This window comes from Coregonus clupeaformis, chromosome 5, assembly GCF_020615455.1.
Source record: "Coregonus clupeaformis isolate EN_2021a chromosome 5, ASM2061545v1, whole genome shotgun sequence".
NCBI lineage: Eukaryota > Metazoa > Chordata > Actinopteri > Salmoniformes > Salmonidae > Coregonus > Coregonus clupeaformis.
In genome coordinates, this window is record NC_059196.1 from 27,751,954 (window position 1) to 27,769,192 (window position 17,239).

The 17,239-nt window shown below is 46.7% G+C and overlaps 1 protein-coding gene across 1 annotated transcript in view; it reads left to right on the top strand.

The window, feature by feature from the left end:
- LOC121566923 (F-BAR and double SH3 domains protein 2) overlaps window positions 1-17,239 on the top strand; it is an 83,411-nt gene that overhangs the window by 39,724 nt on the left and 26,448 nt on the right. The window contains 5 exon segments of the mRNA XM_045213849.1: window positions 13,070-13,149; window positions 14,025-14,169; window positions 14,285-14,418; window positions 16,094-16,148; window positions 16,522-16,650. Of these exon segments, the coding sequence (XP_045069784.1) occupies window positions 13,070-13,149; window positions 14,025-14,169; window positions 14,285-14,418; window positions 16,094-16,148; window positions 16,522-16,650 (543 nt within the window).

Below are 17,239 nucleotides of genomic sequence, written 5' to 3' on the forward strand. Positions count from 1 at the left end.
GAGAGAGAGACAGAGAGAGAGAGAGAGAGAGAGAGAGAGAGAGAGAGAGAGAGAGAGAGAGAGAGAGAGAGAGAGAGAGAGAGAGAGAGAGAGAGAGAGAGAGAGAGAGAGAGAGAGAGAGAGAGAGAGAGAGAGAGAGAGAGAGAGAGAGAGAGAGAGAGAGAGAGAGAGAGAGAGAGAGAGAGAGAGAGAGAGAGAGAGAGAGAGAGAGTCCCATTTGTACTTTAACTATTTGCACATTGTTACAACACTGTATATATACATAATATGACATTTGAAATGTGTAATGTAATGTTTACTGTTAATATTTATTGTTTATTTCACTTTTGTTTACTATCTACTTCACTTACTTTGGCAATGTTAACATACGTTTCCCATGCCAATAAAGCCCTTAAATTGAAATTGAATTGAATTGAGAGACTAGGAGAGAGAGAGACTGGGAGAGAGAGAGCGACTGGGAGAGCGAGTCGGATACATACAATACCGGCGTGTTTGTTTGTATGTATGAGAGCGCGAAAGAGCCCCTTTTGAATTGAAAGAGAGAGTGTGTATAATCTCAGTCTACTTGGGACTTCTGGCTGCACTCTTTTATTCAGTCACATTATCAAGTATTTTCTTTCTCTCTCCCTCCTCCCCTCTTTCTCTCCCTCACTCCTGCAAGCTGGGTTGCCTAGCAACAATCCCCCCTGCACCCTCTGATAGGGTAATGGATTTTCTCTTGATTGTAAAAGTATTGACACTGTGTGTGTGTGTGTAAAGAGAACTGCTCAGTTACTGCAGTGTGTCAGCCTACTGGCTAGTGGCTACGCTCTCTGCTTGGTCATTACATTAAAGGGATACTTCGGGATTTCTATGTCTCTGCGTGCAGTTGAAGGAAGTTGCTAACTAGCGCTAGCGCAATTGCTAAGATACCCATAGACTTCCAGTCATTGTGCTAACGCTAGTTAGCATTGGCTCATGAAACTACCTCTAACTTCCTTCTTACTGGACACAGAGACATCAAAATGGTATCCATAACTTCATCTGACTGGGGAAGTAGATAAAGGGCCTCATTGCCAAATCCCCAACTATCCTTTTTAAGACAATAAATGGATATACTGATGAATGAATGGATAGAGTGATTGATATTTACTCCAAAGGATTGTTGTGAACAGCTAGTCTCTCTCGCTCTCGCTCTCGCTCTCTCAATTCAATTTATTGACATGACGAAACAATGTACATATGGTCAAAGCGTACTTTGGAGATTATGTTAATATTGGAAATGTATCACTTAATTAAAATAATAATAATGAAGATTGTCAACAGGACAATCCGTAACAACAATAATCAAGGGTTAAAATAACCAGACAATGGACAATAACAATGGCATAGAGGACATGTGCAGGTTGGTTGGTCTGTCAGACACTGTTCCTCGTCTTATGGCAGGCAGCAATGTAATGTGCTGCCAACCCACAGCTCTCTGCGTCCTCCCCGAACAGGACGGGTAGCCTATCCTGCCAACCCACAGCTCTCTGCGTCCTCCCCCAACAGGACGGGTAGCCTATCCTGCCAACCCACAGCTCTCTGCGTCCTCCCCGAACAGGATGGGTAGCCTGAGTCCTCCCCGGACAGGACGGGTAGCCTGCGTCCTCCCCCAACAGGACGGGTAGCCTATCCTGCCAACCCACAGCTCTCTGCGTCCTCCCCGAACAGGATGGGTAGCCTGAGTCCTCCCCGGACAGGACGGGTAGCCTGCGTCCTCCCCCAACAGGACGGGTAGCCTATCCTGCCAACCCACAGCTCTCTGCGTCCTCCCCCCAACAGGACGGGTAGCCTATCCTGCCAACCCACAGCTCTCTGCGTCCTCCCCCAACAGGACGGGGAGCCCATTCTCATCAGAGAGGTCTTTGAAACCTTGAATAAGGGTTTCAAATTTTGGGAAATTAAACTCTCTAATTGTTTTATATTTTTGACATTTTGGCAGGAAATGCAGCTCTATCTCAGGTTCTGCTGTGGTGCAGTGGTTGCACAGCCTTTCCTCTACAGGGAGCCAGGTTTTCCTGTGTCTACCCTTCTCAAAGGCAAGGCTGTGCTCACTGAGCCTGTACTTTGTCAAGGTTTTTCAAAGGTTTTGATCAGTAACCATGGTCAAGTAGTTTGCCATATAGTACTGTCGATTTTGGGCCAGATAGCACTTCATTTTGCTTTGTGCTTGTGTTTCCCAATAGGTCATGTAGTTTTGTTTTGACTGTGTTGTAATTAGGTTTATTCTGATTGATTGGATGTTCTGGTCCTGAGGCTTCAGTGTGTTAGTTAAACAGTTTTATGAACTCAGCCCCAGGACCAGCTGGATGAGGGGACTCTCTCTCAATTCAGTTCAATTCAAAGGGATTTATTGGCATGGGAAACATATGTTTACATTGCCAACGCAAGTGAAATGGATAATAAACAAAAGTGAAATAAACAATAAAAAATGAACGGTAAACATTACACTCACACGTTCCAAAGGAATAGACACATTTGAAATGTCATATTATGGCTATGTACAGTGTTATAATGATGTGGTAATAGTTAAAGTACAAAAGGGAAAATAAATAAACATAAATATGGGTTGTATTTACAATGGTGTTTGTTCTTCACTGGTTGCCCTTTTCTTGTGGCAACAGGTCACATCTTTCTGCTGTGATGGCACACTGTGGGATTTCACCCAATAGACATGGGTTATCAAAATGTGATTTGTTTTGGAATTCTTTGTGGGTCTGTGTATGTGTCTCTAATATGGTCATAGATTTGGGAGGAGGAAGTGCAGCTCAGTTTCCACCTCATTTTGTGGGCAGTGTGCACATAGCCTGTCTTCTCTTGAGAGCCAGGTCTGCCTACGGCGGCCTTTCTCAATAGCAAGGCTATGCTCACTGAGTCTGTACATAGTCAAAGATTTCCTTAAGTTTGGGTCAGTCACAGGGGTCAGGTATTCTGCCACTGTGTATTCTCTGTTTAGGGCCAAAGAGCATTCTAGTTTGCTCAGTTTTTTTGTTAGTTCTTTCCAATGTCTCCAATTTGTATGTTTTCTGTCTCTCTCTCTGACTCGTATTAGTACGGTGTGTGCTGCCAGAGGTACTAGATGAGATCCTGTTTGAGTGTGTGTACGTGTGTTTGTATGAGCTCATGCACTATTTTGATGTCATTCTCAGACAACCTTTTATCAAAATGCCCGATTGGCTCACCTATTTCTGAGTCTGTGGGAAAGGGCCAGTGGGTGAGCAGAGGGGAGTTGCCCAGAGCAACCACTGCTGAGTGAGAGGGGAAAATGGAAAGAGGGAGAGAATGGAAGGGAGAGGGAGGGAGGGAGGGAGGAAGGGAGTGCTGCCCTGTTGTTTGACCTCTAACCTTTTGGGTATGTCAGACATGCTCCTCCCCCTGTAGTGAGGGACCTCTAATTAGCAGTCAATCAAAGCCCTCCCACGCTGTGTGTGTGTCAATGGCTTGGTATACGACTTGCCTGCTTGTGTGTGTGTGTGTGTGTGTGTGTACAGGCCTTCCAGTGTTATTTCTCCTGATTTCACTCCTCCAGCACACATACCTGGAATAGTTCTGTGGTAGGGTCAGACTGGACTGTACTACCTAAAAAGGCTAAGGCTCTGTGTGTGACGTGTGTGCGTGTCAGGGTTTCCGTCAGGAAAATGTGGTGCCGAACATTTCACCGCCAATATTTTTTATTTACCGGACATTTGAGAAATGTACCGGACCCATATGCATTGACTGTGTAACCTGATTAGGGTGTCCACCCACAGTGCTCAGAATGACACAAATCACATTCACAATATGGTAATTCATATTAACAGAACATGTAAGTGGAGGAAGCAACGATGTGCGGTCTTTCTTACCGAATTATCAGGAGCACTTTGAACATGTTAGAATAACTGTCCACATTTACTTTTCCTCAGCCAACAAGACGAGTAACCAACAGCAAAATCACTAGCCTATGTCAATCTACTGTAGTAGAAAAGTTTAGGCTACCTATTCTATTGGTCAGCTTGTTGAGAAATAAATAGCCTATTCCAAACAGACTACGGGACAGTTGTGGGAAAATCGATCCCAAATTCATACAACCAGTAGGTCTCGGCTACATAAAAGAAAAACGTAAAAAAGCATTGAGTCTGATGCAACAGATTAGAATGTTTTAGCTACTACTGGGAACGAGCTACTACTGGGAAAAATCATTTTGAAAGGTCATTGAACTCGGAATTCAAACTTGCGAACTCGGGCCTAGGGCTGTTACGGTGACCGTATTACTGCCACGCTGGCAGTCAAATTCCACGTGACCGTTTAGTCACGGTAATTAGCCTTCTTCAAGCTCGGATGCTGCTGATGGTCATTAGTAGCCTACCAAACTTGCTAACTGCCTGGTACTCAGCACTCTATTTTCCCTCTAATCACTCTGACATCAATGCAAATGTTATCTATAATCTAATCAAACACTTCATGAGAGCCCATGAGCTCATGTTGTGCAACATTTCAATAGGCTATGCAATTGCGTGAGAAAACAGAGTGATGGCCTCTACTAAAAAAGAGGAGGATTCCATCAGCTTTCTATAATATATTTATTTCTCAACTTTCCTAATATTAACCACATTGTATAGTCTACCTGTCTGGCGAGAGTGTGCAAAGCTGTCATCAAGGCAAAGGGTGGCTATTTGAAGAATCTCAAATAAAATATGTTTTCATTTGTTTAACACTTTGTTTTGGTTACTACATGATTCCATATGTGTTATTTCATAGTTTTGATGTCTTCACTATTATTCTACAATGTAGAAAATAGTAAAAATAAAGAAAAACCCTGGAATGAGTAGGTGTGTCCAAACTTTTGACTGATACTATATACAGTGGGGGGGAAAAAGTATTTAGTCAGCCACCAATTGTGCAAGTTCTCCCACTTAAAAAGATGAGAGAGGCCTGTAATTTTCGTCATAGGTACACGTCAACTATGACAGACAAAATGAGAATTTTTTTTCAAGAAAATCACATTGTAGGATTTTTAATGAATTTATTTGCAAATTATAGTGGAAAATAAGTATTTGGTCAATATCAAAAGTTTCTCAATACTTTGTTATATACGCTTTGTTGGCAATGACACAGGTCAAACGTTTTCTGTAAGTCTTCACAAGGTTTTCACACACTGTTGCTGTTATTTTGGCCCATTCCTCCATGCAGATCTCCTCTAGAGCAGTGATGTTTTGGGGCTGTCGCTGGGCAACACAGACTTTCAACTCCCTCCAAAGATTTTCTATGGGGTTGAGATCTGGAGACTGGCTAGGCCACTCCAGGACCTTGAAATGCTTCTTACGAAACCACTCCTTTGTTGCCCGGGCGGTGTGTTTGGGATCATTGTCATGCTGAAAGACCCAGCTACGTTTCATCTTCAATGCCCTTGCTGATGGAAGGAGGTTTTCACTCAAAATCTCACGATACATGGCCCCATTCATTCTTTCCTTTACACGGATCAGTCGTCCTGGTCCCTTTGCAGAAAAACAGCCCCAAAGCATGATGTTTCCACCCCATGCTTCACAGTAGGTATGGTGTTCTTTGGATGGAACTCAGCATTCTTTGTCCTCCAAACACGACGAGTTGAGTTTTTACCAAAAAGTTCTATTTTGGTTTCATCTGACCATATGACATTCTCCCAATCCTCTTCTGGATCATCCAAATGCACTCTAGCAAACTTCAGACGGGCCTGGACATGTACTGGCTTAAGCAGGGGGACACGTCTGGCACTGCAGGATTTGAGTCCCTGGCGGCGTAGTGTGTTACTGATGGTAGGCTTTGTTACTTTGGTCCCAGCTCTCTGCAGGTCATTCACTAGGTCCCCCGTGTGGTTCTGGGATTTTTGCTCACCGTTCTTGTGATCATTTTGACCCCACGGGGTGAGATTTTGCGTGGAGCCCCAGATCGAGGGAGATTATCAGTGGTCTTGTATGTCTTCCATTTCCTAATAATTGCTCCCACAGTTGATTTCTTCAAACCAAGCTGCTTACCTATTGCAGATTCAGTCTTCCCAGCCTGGTGCAGGTCTACAATTTTGTTTCTGATGTCCTTTGACAGCTCTTTGGTCTTGGCCATAGTGGAGTTTGGAGTGTGACTGTTTGAGGTTGTGGACAGGTGTCTTTTATACTGATAACAAGTTCAAACAGGTGCCATTAATACAGGTAACGAGTGGAGGACAGAGGAGCCTCTTAAAGAAGAAGTTACAGATCTGTGAGAGCCAGAAATCTTGCTTGTTTGTAGGTGACCAAATACTTATTTTCCACCATAATTTGCAAATATATTCATTAAAAATCCTACAATGTGATTTTCTGGATTTTCTTTCCTCAGTTTGTCTGTCATAGTTGACGTGTACCTATGATGAAAATTACAGGCCTCTCTCATCTTTTTAAGTGGGAGAACTTGCACAATTGGTGGCTGACTAAATACTTTTTTTTCCCCACTGTGTATATATATATATATATATACAGTGGGGATAACAAGTATTTGATACACTGCCGATTTTGCAGGTTTTCCTACTTACAAAGCATGTAGAGGTCTGTCATTTTTATCATAGGTACACCTCAACTGTGAGAGACGGAATCTAAAACAAAAATCCAGAAAATCACATTGTATGATTTTTAAGTAATTAATTTGCATTTTATTGCATGACATAAGTATTTGATCACCTACCAACCAGTCAGAATTCCGGCTCTCACAGACCTGTTAGTTTTTCTTTAAGAAGCCCTCCTGTTCTCCACTCATTACCTGTATTAACTGCACCTGTTTGAACTCGTTACCTGTATAAAAGACACCTGTCCTCACACTCAATCAAACAGACTCCAACCTCTCCACAATGGCCAAGACCAGAGAGCTGTGTAAGGACATCAGGGATAAAATTGTAGACCTGCACAAGGCTGGGATGGGCTACAGGACAATAGGCAAGCAGCTTGGTGAGAAGGCAACAACTGTTTGCGCAATTATTAGAAAATGGAAGAAGTTCAAGATGACGGTCAATCACCCTCGGTCTGGGGCTCCATGCAAGATCTCACCTCGTGGGGCATCAATGATCATGAGGAAGTTGAGGGATCAGCCCAGAACTACACGGCAGGACCTGGTCAATGACCTGAAGAGAGCTGGGACCACAGTCTCAAAGAAAACCATTAGTAACACACTACGCCGTCATGGATTAAAATCCTGCAGCGCACGCAAGGTCCCCCTGCTCAAGCCAGCGCATGTCCAGGCCCGTCTGAATTTTGCCAATGACCATCTGGATGATCCAGAGGAGGAATGGGAGAAGGTCATGTGGTCTGATGAGACAAAAATAGAGCTTTTTGGTCTAAACTCCACTCGCCGTGTTTGGAGGAAGAAGAAGGATGAGTACAACCCCAAGAACACCATCCCAACCGTGAAGCATGGTGGAAACATCATTCTTTGGGGATGCTTTTCTGCAAAGGGGACAGGACGACTGCACCGTATTGAGGGGAGGATGGATGGGGCCATGTATCGCGAGATCTTGGCCAACAACCTCCTTCCCTCAGTAAGAGCATTGAAGATGGGTCGTGGCTGGGTCTTCCAACATGACAACGACCCCAAACACACAGCCAGGGCAACTAAGGAGTGGCTCCGTAAGAAGCATCTCAAGGTCCTGGAGTGGCCTAGCCAGTCTCCAGACCTGAACCCAATAGAAAATCTTTGGAGGGAGCTGAAAGTCCGTATTGCCCAGCGACAGCCCCGAAACCTGAAGGATCTGGAGAAGGTATGTATGGAGGAGTGGGCCAAAATCCCTGCTGCAGTGTGTGCGATCCTGATCAAGACCTACAGGATACGTATGATCTCTGTAATTGCAAACAAAGGTTTCTGTACCAAATATTAAGTTCTGCTTTTCTGATGTATCAAATACTTATGTCATGCAATAAAATGCAAATGAATTACTTAAAAATCATACAATGTGATTTTCTGGATTTTTGTTTTAGATTCCGTCTCTCACAGTTGAGGTGTACCTATGATAAAAATGACAGACCTCTACATGCTTTGTAAGTAGGAAAACCTGCAAAATCGGCAGTGTATCAAATACTTGTTATCCCCACTGTATATATATATGTATATATATATACAACTCCTTAGTTGCCCTGGCTGTGTGTTTCGGGTCGTTGTCATGCTGGAAGACCCAGCCACGACCCATCTTCAATGCTCTTACTGAGTGAAGGAGGTTGTTGGCCAAGATCTCGCGATACATGGCCCCATCCATGGAGGGATGAGATGAGGAGAGGGGGAGGATGGAGGGATGAGATGAGGAGAGGGGGAGGATGGAGGGATGAGAGGGGGAGGTAAGAGGGATGAGAGGGGGAGAGGGGGAGGAGGGAGGGATGAGAGGAGGAGAGGGGGAGGAGGGAGGGAGGAGAGGGGGAGAGGAGGGAGGAGAGGGGAGAGGAGGAGGGAGGGATGAGAGGGGGAGGAAGGAGGGATGAGAGGAGGAGAGGGGGAGGAGGGAGGGAGGAGAGGGGGAGAGGAGGAGAGGGGGGAGGAGGGAGGGATGAGAGGAGGAGAGGGGGAGGAGGGAGGGATGAGAGGAGGAGAGGGGGAGGAGGGAGGGATGAGAGGAGGAGGAGGAGGAGGGGGGGAGTCCAGACAGACAATTGTTCTCTAGACAATCAAGGAGAGAGATACTGCAACACACTCCACTACACAGACACTGACTCACACAGACACACTACTACTTGTAATGGGAATCGATTTAGAATTGATTTCATCGATCGCTGAACAAGGAGGTGGAATCAGTCGCCCATATGATTCTAAATCTGATTAAGAATCATAATCAATTCCCATTCCAATTAGAAAATCACATTGAGAAAAAGGACTAAACTAAACAGAACACTCCTCCTCTCCTCCTCCTCTCATCCCTCCCTCCTCCCCCTCTCCTCCTCTCATCCCTCCTCCTCCTCTCATCCCTCCCTCCTCCCCCTCTCCTCCTCTCATCCCTCCCTCCTCCCCCTCTCCCCCTCTCCTCCTCTCCCCCCTCTCCTCCTCTCATCCCTCCTCCTCCTCCTCTCATCCCTCCCTCCTCCCCCCTCTCCTCCTCTCATCCCTCTCTCCCTCCCTCTCATCCCTCCCTCCTCCCCCCTCTCCTCCTCTCATCCCTCTCTCCCTCCCTCTCATCCCTCCCTCCTCCTCTCATCCCTCCCTCCTCCCCCTCTCCTCCTCTCATCCCTCCCTCCTCCCCCTCTCCCCCTCTCATCCCTCCCTCTCCTCTCCCTCTCATCCCTCCCTCTCCTCTCATCCCTCCTCCCCCCTCATCCCTCCCTCCTCCCCCCTCATCCCTCCTCCCCCCTCATCCCCCCATCATCCCTCCTCCCCCCTCTCCTCCCTCCCTCCTCCCCCTCTCCTCCCTCCTCCCCCCCTCTCATCCCTCCCCCCTCTCATCCCCCCTCTCATCCCTCCTCCCCCTCCTCTCATCCATCCCTCCCCCTCCTCTCATCCCTCCCCCTCTCATCCCTCCTCCTTCCCCTCTCATCCCTCCATCCTCCCCCTCTCATTCCTCCCTCCTCCCCCTCTCATCCTTCCCTTCTCCCCCTCACCTCTCATCCCTCCATCCTCCTCCCCTCATTCCTCCCTCCTCCCCTCATTCCTCCCTCCTCCCCTCATTCCTCCCTCCTCCCCCTCTCATCCTTCCCTTCTCCCCCTCACCTCTCATCCATCCCTCCTCCTCTGTTCCTGGGAAAATTAAGGGGAAAGGACGGTTCATTTGCATAATTGCTGTGTGTGTTTATGACGCATGTGACACCTATCAAAGTCGAGAGAGAGAGAGAGAGAGAGAGAGAGAGAGACTGCAACCATGAAGAGGAGTTGAATGACTCTCTCTCTGTTGCAGTGTACTCTAATGATGTCGTAGGCAGAGAGAGAAGAGACTGCTCTACTGTGTCAGTTTGACCTCTCAACCCTTTCCTTTAGCACCACCCACTCTGCTCTGACTGTTTTGGTTAGCTGGTGGTGTGTGTGTGCGTTCATTGCTGAAGTGAGTGTGTGTCAATGCCTACATTATGGTATTGTTTTTCTATGACAGCTGTCATGCTGTCATATCTGCCATGTGTTTCCCATGGTGGGGTGTTAGTGGGGGTCAGTGGGCTGTAGTCTCCCCCAGGATGGAGCTTTCTCCCCAGGCCAGTCCTCCCCTAACACCACAGGCAGGGCTGGAGGTCTGAAGCAATCACATGAGGATAGTTGATCCGTGTTTGTGTCCTCATTGGCCATCTGTGCGATAGAGGGAGAGAAGAGAGAAATTGAGGAAGGGGAGAGGTAGAGCGCTGAGAGAGAGAAAGAGAATAGAGAGAGGAGGGAGACATGAGGAAGAGAGGGGTTTGAGAGAGAGGAGGAAGAGGGGTTTGAGAAAGAGGAGGGAGACATGAGGAAGAGAGGGGTTTGAGAGAGAGAGGAGGGAGACACATGAGGAAGAGGGGTTTGAGAGAGGAGGGAGACATGAGGAAGAGAGGGGTTTGAGAGAGAGAGGCGGGGGACACATGAGGAAGAGGGGTTTGAGAGAGAGAGGCGGGGGACACATGAGGAAGAGGGGTTTGAGAGAGGAGGGACACATGAGGAAGAGGGGTTTGAGAGAGAGAGGCGGGGGACACATGAGGAAGAGGGGTTTGAGAGAGAGGCGGGGGACACATGAGGAAGAGGGGTTTGAGAGAGAGGAGGGGACACATGAGGAAGAGGGGTTTGAGAGAGAGAGGAGGGGGACACATGAGGAAGAGGGGTTTGAGAGAGAGGCGGGGGACACATGAGGAAGAGGGGTTTGAGAGAGAGAGGCGGGGGACACATGAGGAAGAGGGGTTTGAGAGAGAGAGGCGGGGGACACATGAGGAAGAGGGGGTTTGAGAGAGAGAGGAGGGGACACATGAGGAAGAGGGGTTTGAGAGAGAGAGGAGGGGGACACATGAGGAAGAGGGGTTTGAGAGAGAGGCGGGGGACACATGAGGAAGAGGGGTTTGAGAGAGAGGCGGGGACACATGAGGAAGAGGGGTTTGAGAGAGAGGCGGGGGACACATGAGGAAGAGGGGTTTGAGAGAGAGGCGGGGGACACATGAGGAAGAGGGGTTTGAGAGAGAGAGGCGGGGGACACATGAGGAAGAGGGGTTTGAGAGAGAGGAGGGGACATCATCAATGTGCCCTAAAGCTCTATTTGTCCTGATTGGAACCAGCGCGTTGTTGTTGTTGTTTGTTTTATTAATGAGTGTTCTCTGTTGAGGTCAGGAGAACACTCTTGCTCCAACACAGAAACTATACAGGGGGCACAGTAACCTATATCACACTGACACTATACAGGGGGCACAGTAACCTATATCACACTGACACTATACAGGGTCACAGTAATCTATATCACACTGACACTATACAGGGGGCACAGTAACCTATATCACACTGACACTATACAGGGTCACAGTAACCTATATCACACTGACACTATACAGGGTCACAGTAACCTATATCACACTGAAACTATACAGGGTCACAGTAACCTATATCACACTGACACTATACAGGGTCACAGTAACCTATATCACACTGACACTATACAGGGGCACAGTAACCTATATCACACTGACACTATACAGGGTCACAGTAACCTATATCACACTGACACTATACAGGGTCACAGTAACCTATATCACACTGACACTATACAGGGGGCACAGTAACCTATATCACACTGACACTATACAGGGTCACAGTAATCTATATCAAACTGACACTACAGGGGGCACAGTAACCTATATCACACTGACACTATACAGGGTCACAGTAACCTATATCACACTGACACTATACAGGGTCACAGTAACCTATATCACACTGACACTATACAGGGTCACAGTAATCTATATCACACTGACACTATACAGGGTCACAGTAATCTATATCACACTGACACTACAGGGGTCACAGTAACCTATATCACACTGACACTATACAGGGGGCACAGTAACCTATATCACACTGACACTATACAGGGGGCACAGTAACCTATATCACACTGACACTACAGGGGTCACAGTAACCTATATCACACTGACACTATACAGGGGGCACAGTAACCTATATCACACTGACACTACAGGGGGCACAGTAACCTATATCACACTGACACTATACGGGGTCACAGTAACCTATATCACACTGACACTATACAGGGTCACAGTAACCTATATCACACTGACACTATACGGGGTCACAGTAACCTATATCACACTGACACTATACGGGGGCACAGTAACCTATATCACACTGACACTATACAGGGTCACAGTAACCTATATCACACTGACACTATACAGGGTCACAGTAATCTATATCAAACTGACACTACAGGGGGCACAGTAACCTATATCACACTGACACTATACAGGGGGCACAGTAACCTATATCACACTGACACTATACAGGGTCACAGTAACCTATATCACACTGACACTACAGGGGGCACAGTAACCTATATCACACTGACACTACAGGGGGCACAGTAACCTATATCACACTGACACTATACGGGGTCACAGTAACCTATATCACACTGACACTATACAGGGGGCACAGTAACCTATATCACACTGACACTATACAGGGGGCACAGTAACCTATATCACACTGACACTACAGGGGGCACAGTAACCTATATCACACTGACACTATACAGGGGGCACAGTAACCTATATCACACTGACACTATACAGGGTCACAGTAACCTATATCACACTGACACTATACAGGGTCTCAGTAACCTATATCACACTGACACTATACAGGGGGCACAGTAACCTATATCACACTGACACTATACAGGGGGCACAGTAACCTATATCACACTGACACTATACAGGGGGCACAGTAACCTATATCACACTGACACTATACAGGGTCACAGTAACCTATATCACACTGACACTACAGGGGGCACAGTAACCTATATCACACTGACACTATACAGGGTCACAGTATATCACAGTAGACTGAATCAACTCCTCAACGCAACACAATAACTGTGTCATGTCCCTGTTGTTGTTGTTGATCTATACAGGCTCTGCAGAAGCTGGCCAGTCAGTACCTGAAGAGGGATTGGCCTGGCATCAAACCAGACGACCAAGGCACAGACTACAGGTGAGTACAGGACAAGCCCCTGCTGTAGGCTACAGGGCCCAGATTCACAAAACACTTCTTACGCAAAAACCTAAGAAGCTTCTTAAGAAAGAAATATCGTTTGTAAGTCCAATTCCTCAACAATATCTTAAGATTTAATGATTTTCTTACGAACTTCTCAAATATCTTCTTACAAATCTTCTTAGGATGTTTGTTGCCAGGTAACCATTTTAGCTAGCTATCTAGCTAGCAATGGCAATCATGTTAGCATATTTCTTACTGAAATTACTGTTCTAAAACATAAAATAATCAATACTGACACTTTGAGTGAATTTAACATGTTCAATTGCTTTCATGAGCTTTTTCTCTCACTGGCCTGAGTTTAAGACAAGGGTTTAACTATCTTGGAATTAAGAACATTTCCAAGAACTTTATTTTCAAGAATCTAATTTCTTCCTAACACTTTTTGTTAAGTAGGAACATAAGAAATAGCGCAATAACATTTCCAATAACCTTTTTGAGGAATAGCAACTTTGTTCTTCTTAAGTCTATAGTTAAGGAAAAAATGGCAGTTAAGAGGACGTTTCTTCTTAAGAAGGTTTTGTGAATCTAGGCCCAGGTGAGTACAGGCCCCTGATATAGGCTACAGGTGAGTACAGGACAGGCCCCTGCTATAGGCTACTGGTGAGTACAGGACAGGCCCCTGCTATATAGGCTACAGGTGAGTACAGGACAGGCCCCTGCTATAGGCTACAGGTGAGTACAGGACAGGCCCCTGCTATAGGCTACAGGTGAGTACAGGACAGGCCCCTGCTATAGGCTACGACCACAACATAACACTGTTCTTGATTGGCCAGCAGTCTTCATCTTGCATAAACTGTGTGTATTCTGTGTAGGAATGTGTATGCGGTGTGGAGGTCCTATCTGGAGGGGACTGTACAGGTGACTCAGTCTCGCATCAACGTTTGTGACAACTACAAAAATGAGATCTCAGACCCTGCTAAAACTGTACGGCTATACAAGGAACAGCAGCTCAAAAAGGTGAGGCTGTGTGTGTGTAACCTAATCTAGTATACTATTTCTATGTGGAACCACTCCCCCTCTGTGTGTAGACTATAATGTGTGTGTAACCTCTGTCCCCCTCTGCTGTGTATAGAGTATAGAACAGTTGAATCGTATCCAGGTGGAGCTGCAGGACTCGGTGAAGGACCTGGCCAAAGCCAAGAAGAAATACTACGACTCAGAACAGGTGGCTCATGCCGTTCGAGAGAAGGCTGACATCGAGGCCAAGTAGGTGGACAGTACCTACAACCCTAACCCAACCACACTCAGACCTACCTCTGTCCTAACCCAACCACACTCAGACCTACCTCTGTCCTAACCCAACCACACTCAGACCTACCTCTCAACCCTAACCCAACCACACTCAGACCTACCTCTGTCCTAACCCAACCACACTCAGACCTACCTCTGTCCTAACCCAACCACACTCAGACCTACCTCTGTCCTAACCCAACCACACTCAGACCTACCTCTCAACCCTAACCCAACCACACTCAGACCTACCTCTGTCCTAACCCAACCACACTCAGACCTACCTCTCAACCCTAACCCAACCACACTCAGACCTACCTCTGTCCTAACCCAACCACACTCAGACCTACCTCTGTCCTAACCCAACCACACTCAGACCTACCTCTCAACCCTAACCCAACCACACTCAGACCTACCTCTGTCCTAACCCAACCACACTAAGACCTACCTCTGTCCTAACCCAACCACACTCAGACCTACCTCTCAACCCTAACCCAACCACACTAAGACCTACCTCTCAACCCTAACCCAACCACACTGAGAGACCACGGGAGGTGTGTATGTGTTTGTGCAAAGTGTGAAAGAAAGATGGAGAGAGATAGTTTCAGCAGTAATAGTAGGGTGGCAGTGGGACTCTCCTGGCTGGCTCTGTTCCTTATCACTCAATATAAAGCAGCAGGAACTCACATTAGAACTCTCTCTGTCTTTCTCTGTCTCTCTCTCTGTCTTTCTCTGTCTCTCTCTCTCTCTCTGTCTTTCTCTGTCTCTCTCTCTCTCTCTCTCTGTCTCTCTCTCTCTCTCTCTGTCTCTCTCTGTCCCTCTCTCTCTCTCTCTCTCTCTCTCTCTCTCTCTCTCTCTCTCTCTGTCCCTCTCTCTCTCTCTCTTTCTGTGTGTCTCTCTCTCTCTCTCTCTGTCCCTCTCTCTCTCGCTCGCTCTCTGTCTCTCTATGTCTTTCTTTCTCTCTGTCTTTCTTTCTCTCTGTCTCTCTCTCTCTCTCTCTGTCTCTCTCTCTGTCCCTCTCTCTCTCTCTGTCCCTCTCTCTCTCTCTGTCCCTCTCTCTCTCTCTCTCTCTCTCTGTCTTTCTTTCTTTCTCTCTGTCTCTCTCTCTCTCTGTCTCTCTCTCTCTCTGTCTCTCTCTCTCTCTGTCCCTCTCGTTCTCTCTCTCTCTCTGTCCCTCTCGTTCTCTCTCTCTCTCTCTCTCGCTCGCTCGCTCGCTCGCTCTCTGTCTCTGTCTCTGTCTCTCTCTGTCTCTGTCTCTTTCTCTGTGTGTGCGTGCATGTCAGGGCTTTTTCATTAGAAAGAGAAGGTGGGACATTAGTCATTGTCAGGTACAGGTAACACACACAGAGGCACAAACACACACTCTCACAAAACTACACTCAGGCCTTGGCACACACACAATAGACCCAAACAACACACATTCACTCCAAAGCTCAGTCACTCCTAAGCGATGGCGTTTTAACAATGGGAAATGGATTTCTCTCTTACATCAACTGGAAGGCCAAATCAGTGTTTGATTTATAATGTCTTGCCTTTCTCACAGAGTTTGTCTCCGGGATTTCACTCTGATTTGGGTTGATTTATAATGCCTGGTCAGTCTCTGGGGTCTAGGATTGATATTAGTTCATTGATGTGGTCTGTTGTCTCTCAGGTCAAAGCTGGGTCTGTTTCAGTCCAGGATTAGTTTACAGAAAGCCAGCGTTAAGGTAAGCATGGTTACCATTACCCCTGTGCAACAAGACGGAATGTTTACACACACACACACACACGTTAACCCTACCTTAAACCACATGTTGGAATGCAGAACAATCTGGCCTGCTGTTTAACACACACACTCTCTCTCTCTCTCTCTCTCTCTCTCTCTCTCTCTCTCTCTCTCTCTCCTCTCTCTCTCTCTCTCTCTCTCTCTCTCTCTCTCTCGCTCTCTCTCTCTCTCTCTCTCTGTCTCTCTCTCTCTCTCTCTCTGCCTCTCTGTTCCTCTCTCTCTGTCTCTGTCTCTGTCTCTGTCTCTGTCTCTCTGTCTCTCTCTGTCTCTCTCTCTCTCTCTCTCTCTCTCTCTCTCTCTCCATCTCTCTCTAGTTGAAAGCCAGGAGGAGTGACTGTAACTCTAAAGCAACCCATGCCAGGAATGACTACCTGTTAACCCTGGCAGCAGCCAACGCTCACCATGACCGCTACTATCACACAGACCTGCTGCAGTGTATACAGGTTAGTGACTCGTTGGTGAGGTGAATGACTGAATGACAGTGTGCCCTCTTAACTGTGACATGAACACACACACTCCCACACAGACAGACACATGCGTCAGCGTAACACTCAGAGATTCAGACACCATAGTGTTGACACACATCTTTTAGCATGCCTAACACACACACACGCACACACACACACACACACCACAGCCACTGCTCAGTGTGTCAGCTTATCTCAGCTGAACCCATGGTCATGAAATCATCTCCCATTAACGACAGTGACAGATACACACACACACACACAGACTCACATGCTGTGATAGGAAGAAGGGTTCACTAATTACTCTGCTCACTATCTCATTCCCCCTTCCTTCTCTCTCTCCTCTCTCTATCTCTGGCTGTGGTGCTGTATTGAACCCCAGGATACTGTATGTGACTGTTTGAACCCCAGGATACTGTGTGTGACTGTATTGAACCCCAGGATACTGTATGTGACTGGATACTGTATGTGACTGTATTGAAGCCCAGGATACTGTATGTGACTGTATTGAACCCCAGGATACTGTATGTGACTGTATTGAACCCCAGGATACTGTATGTGACTG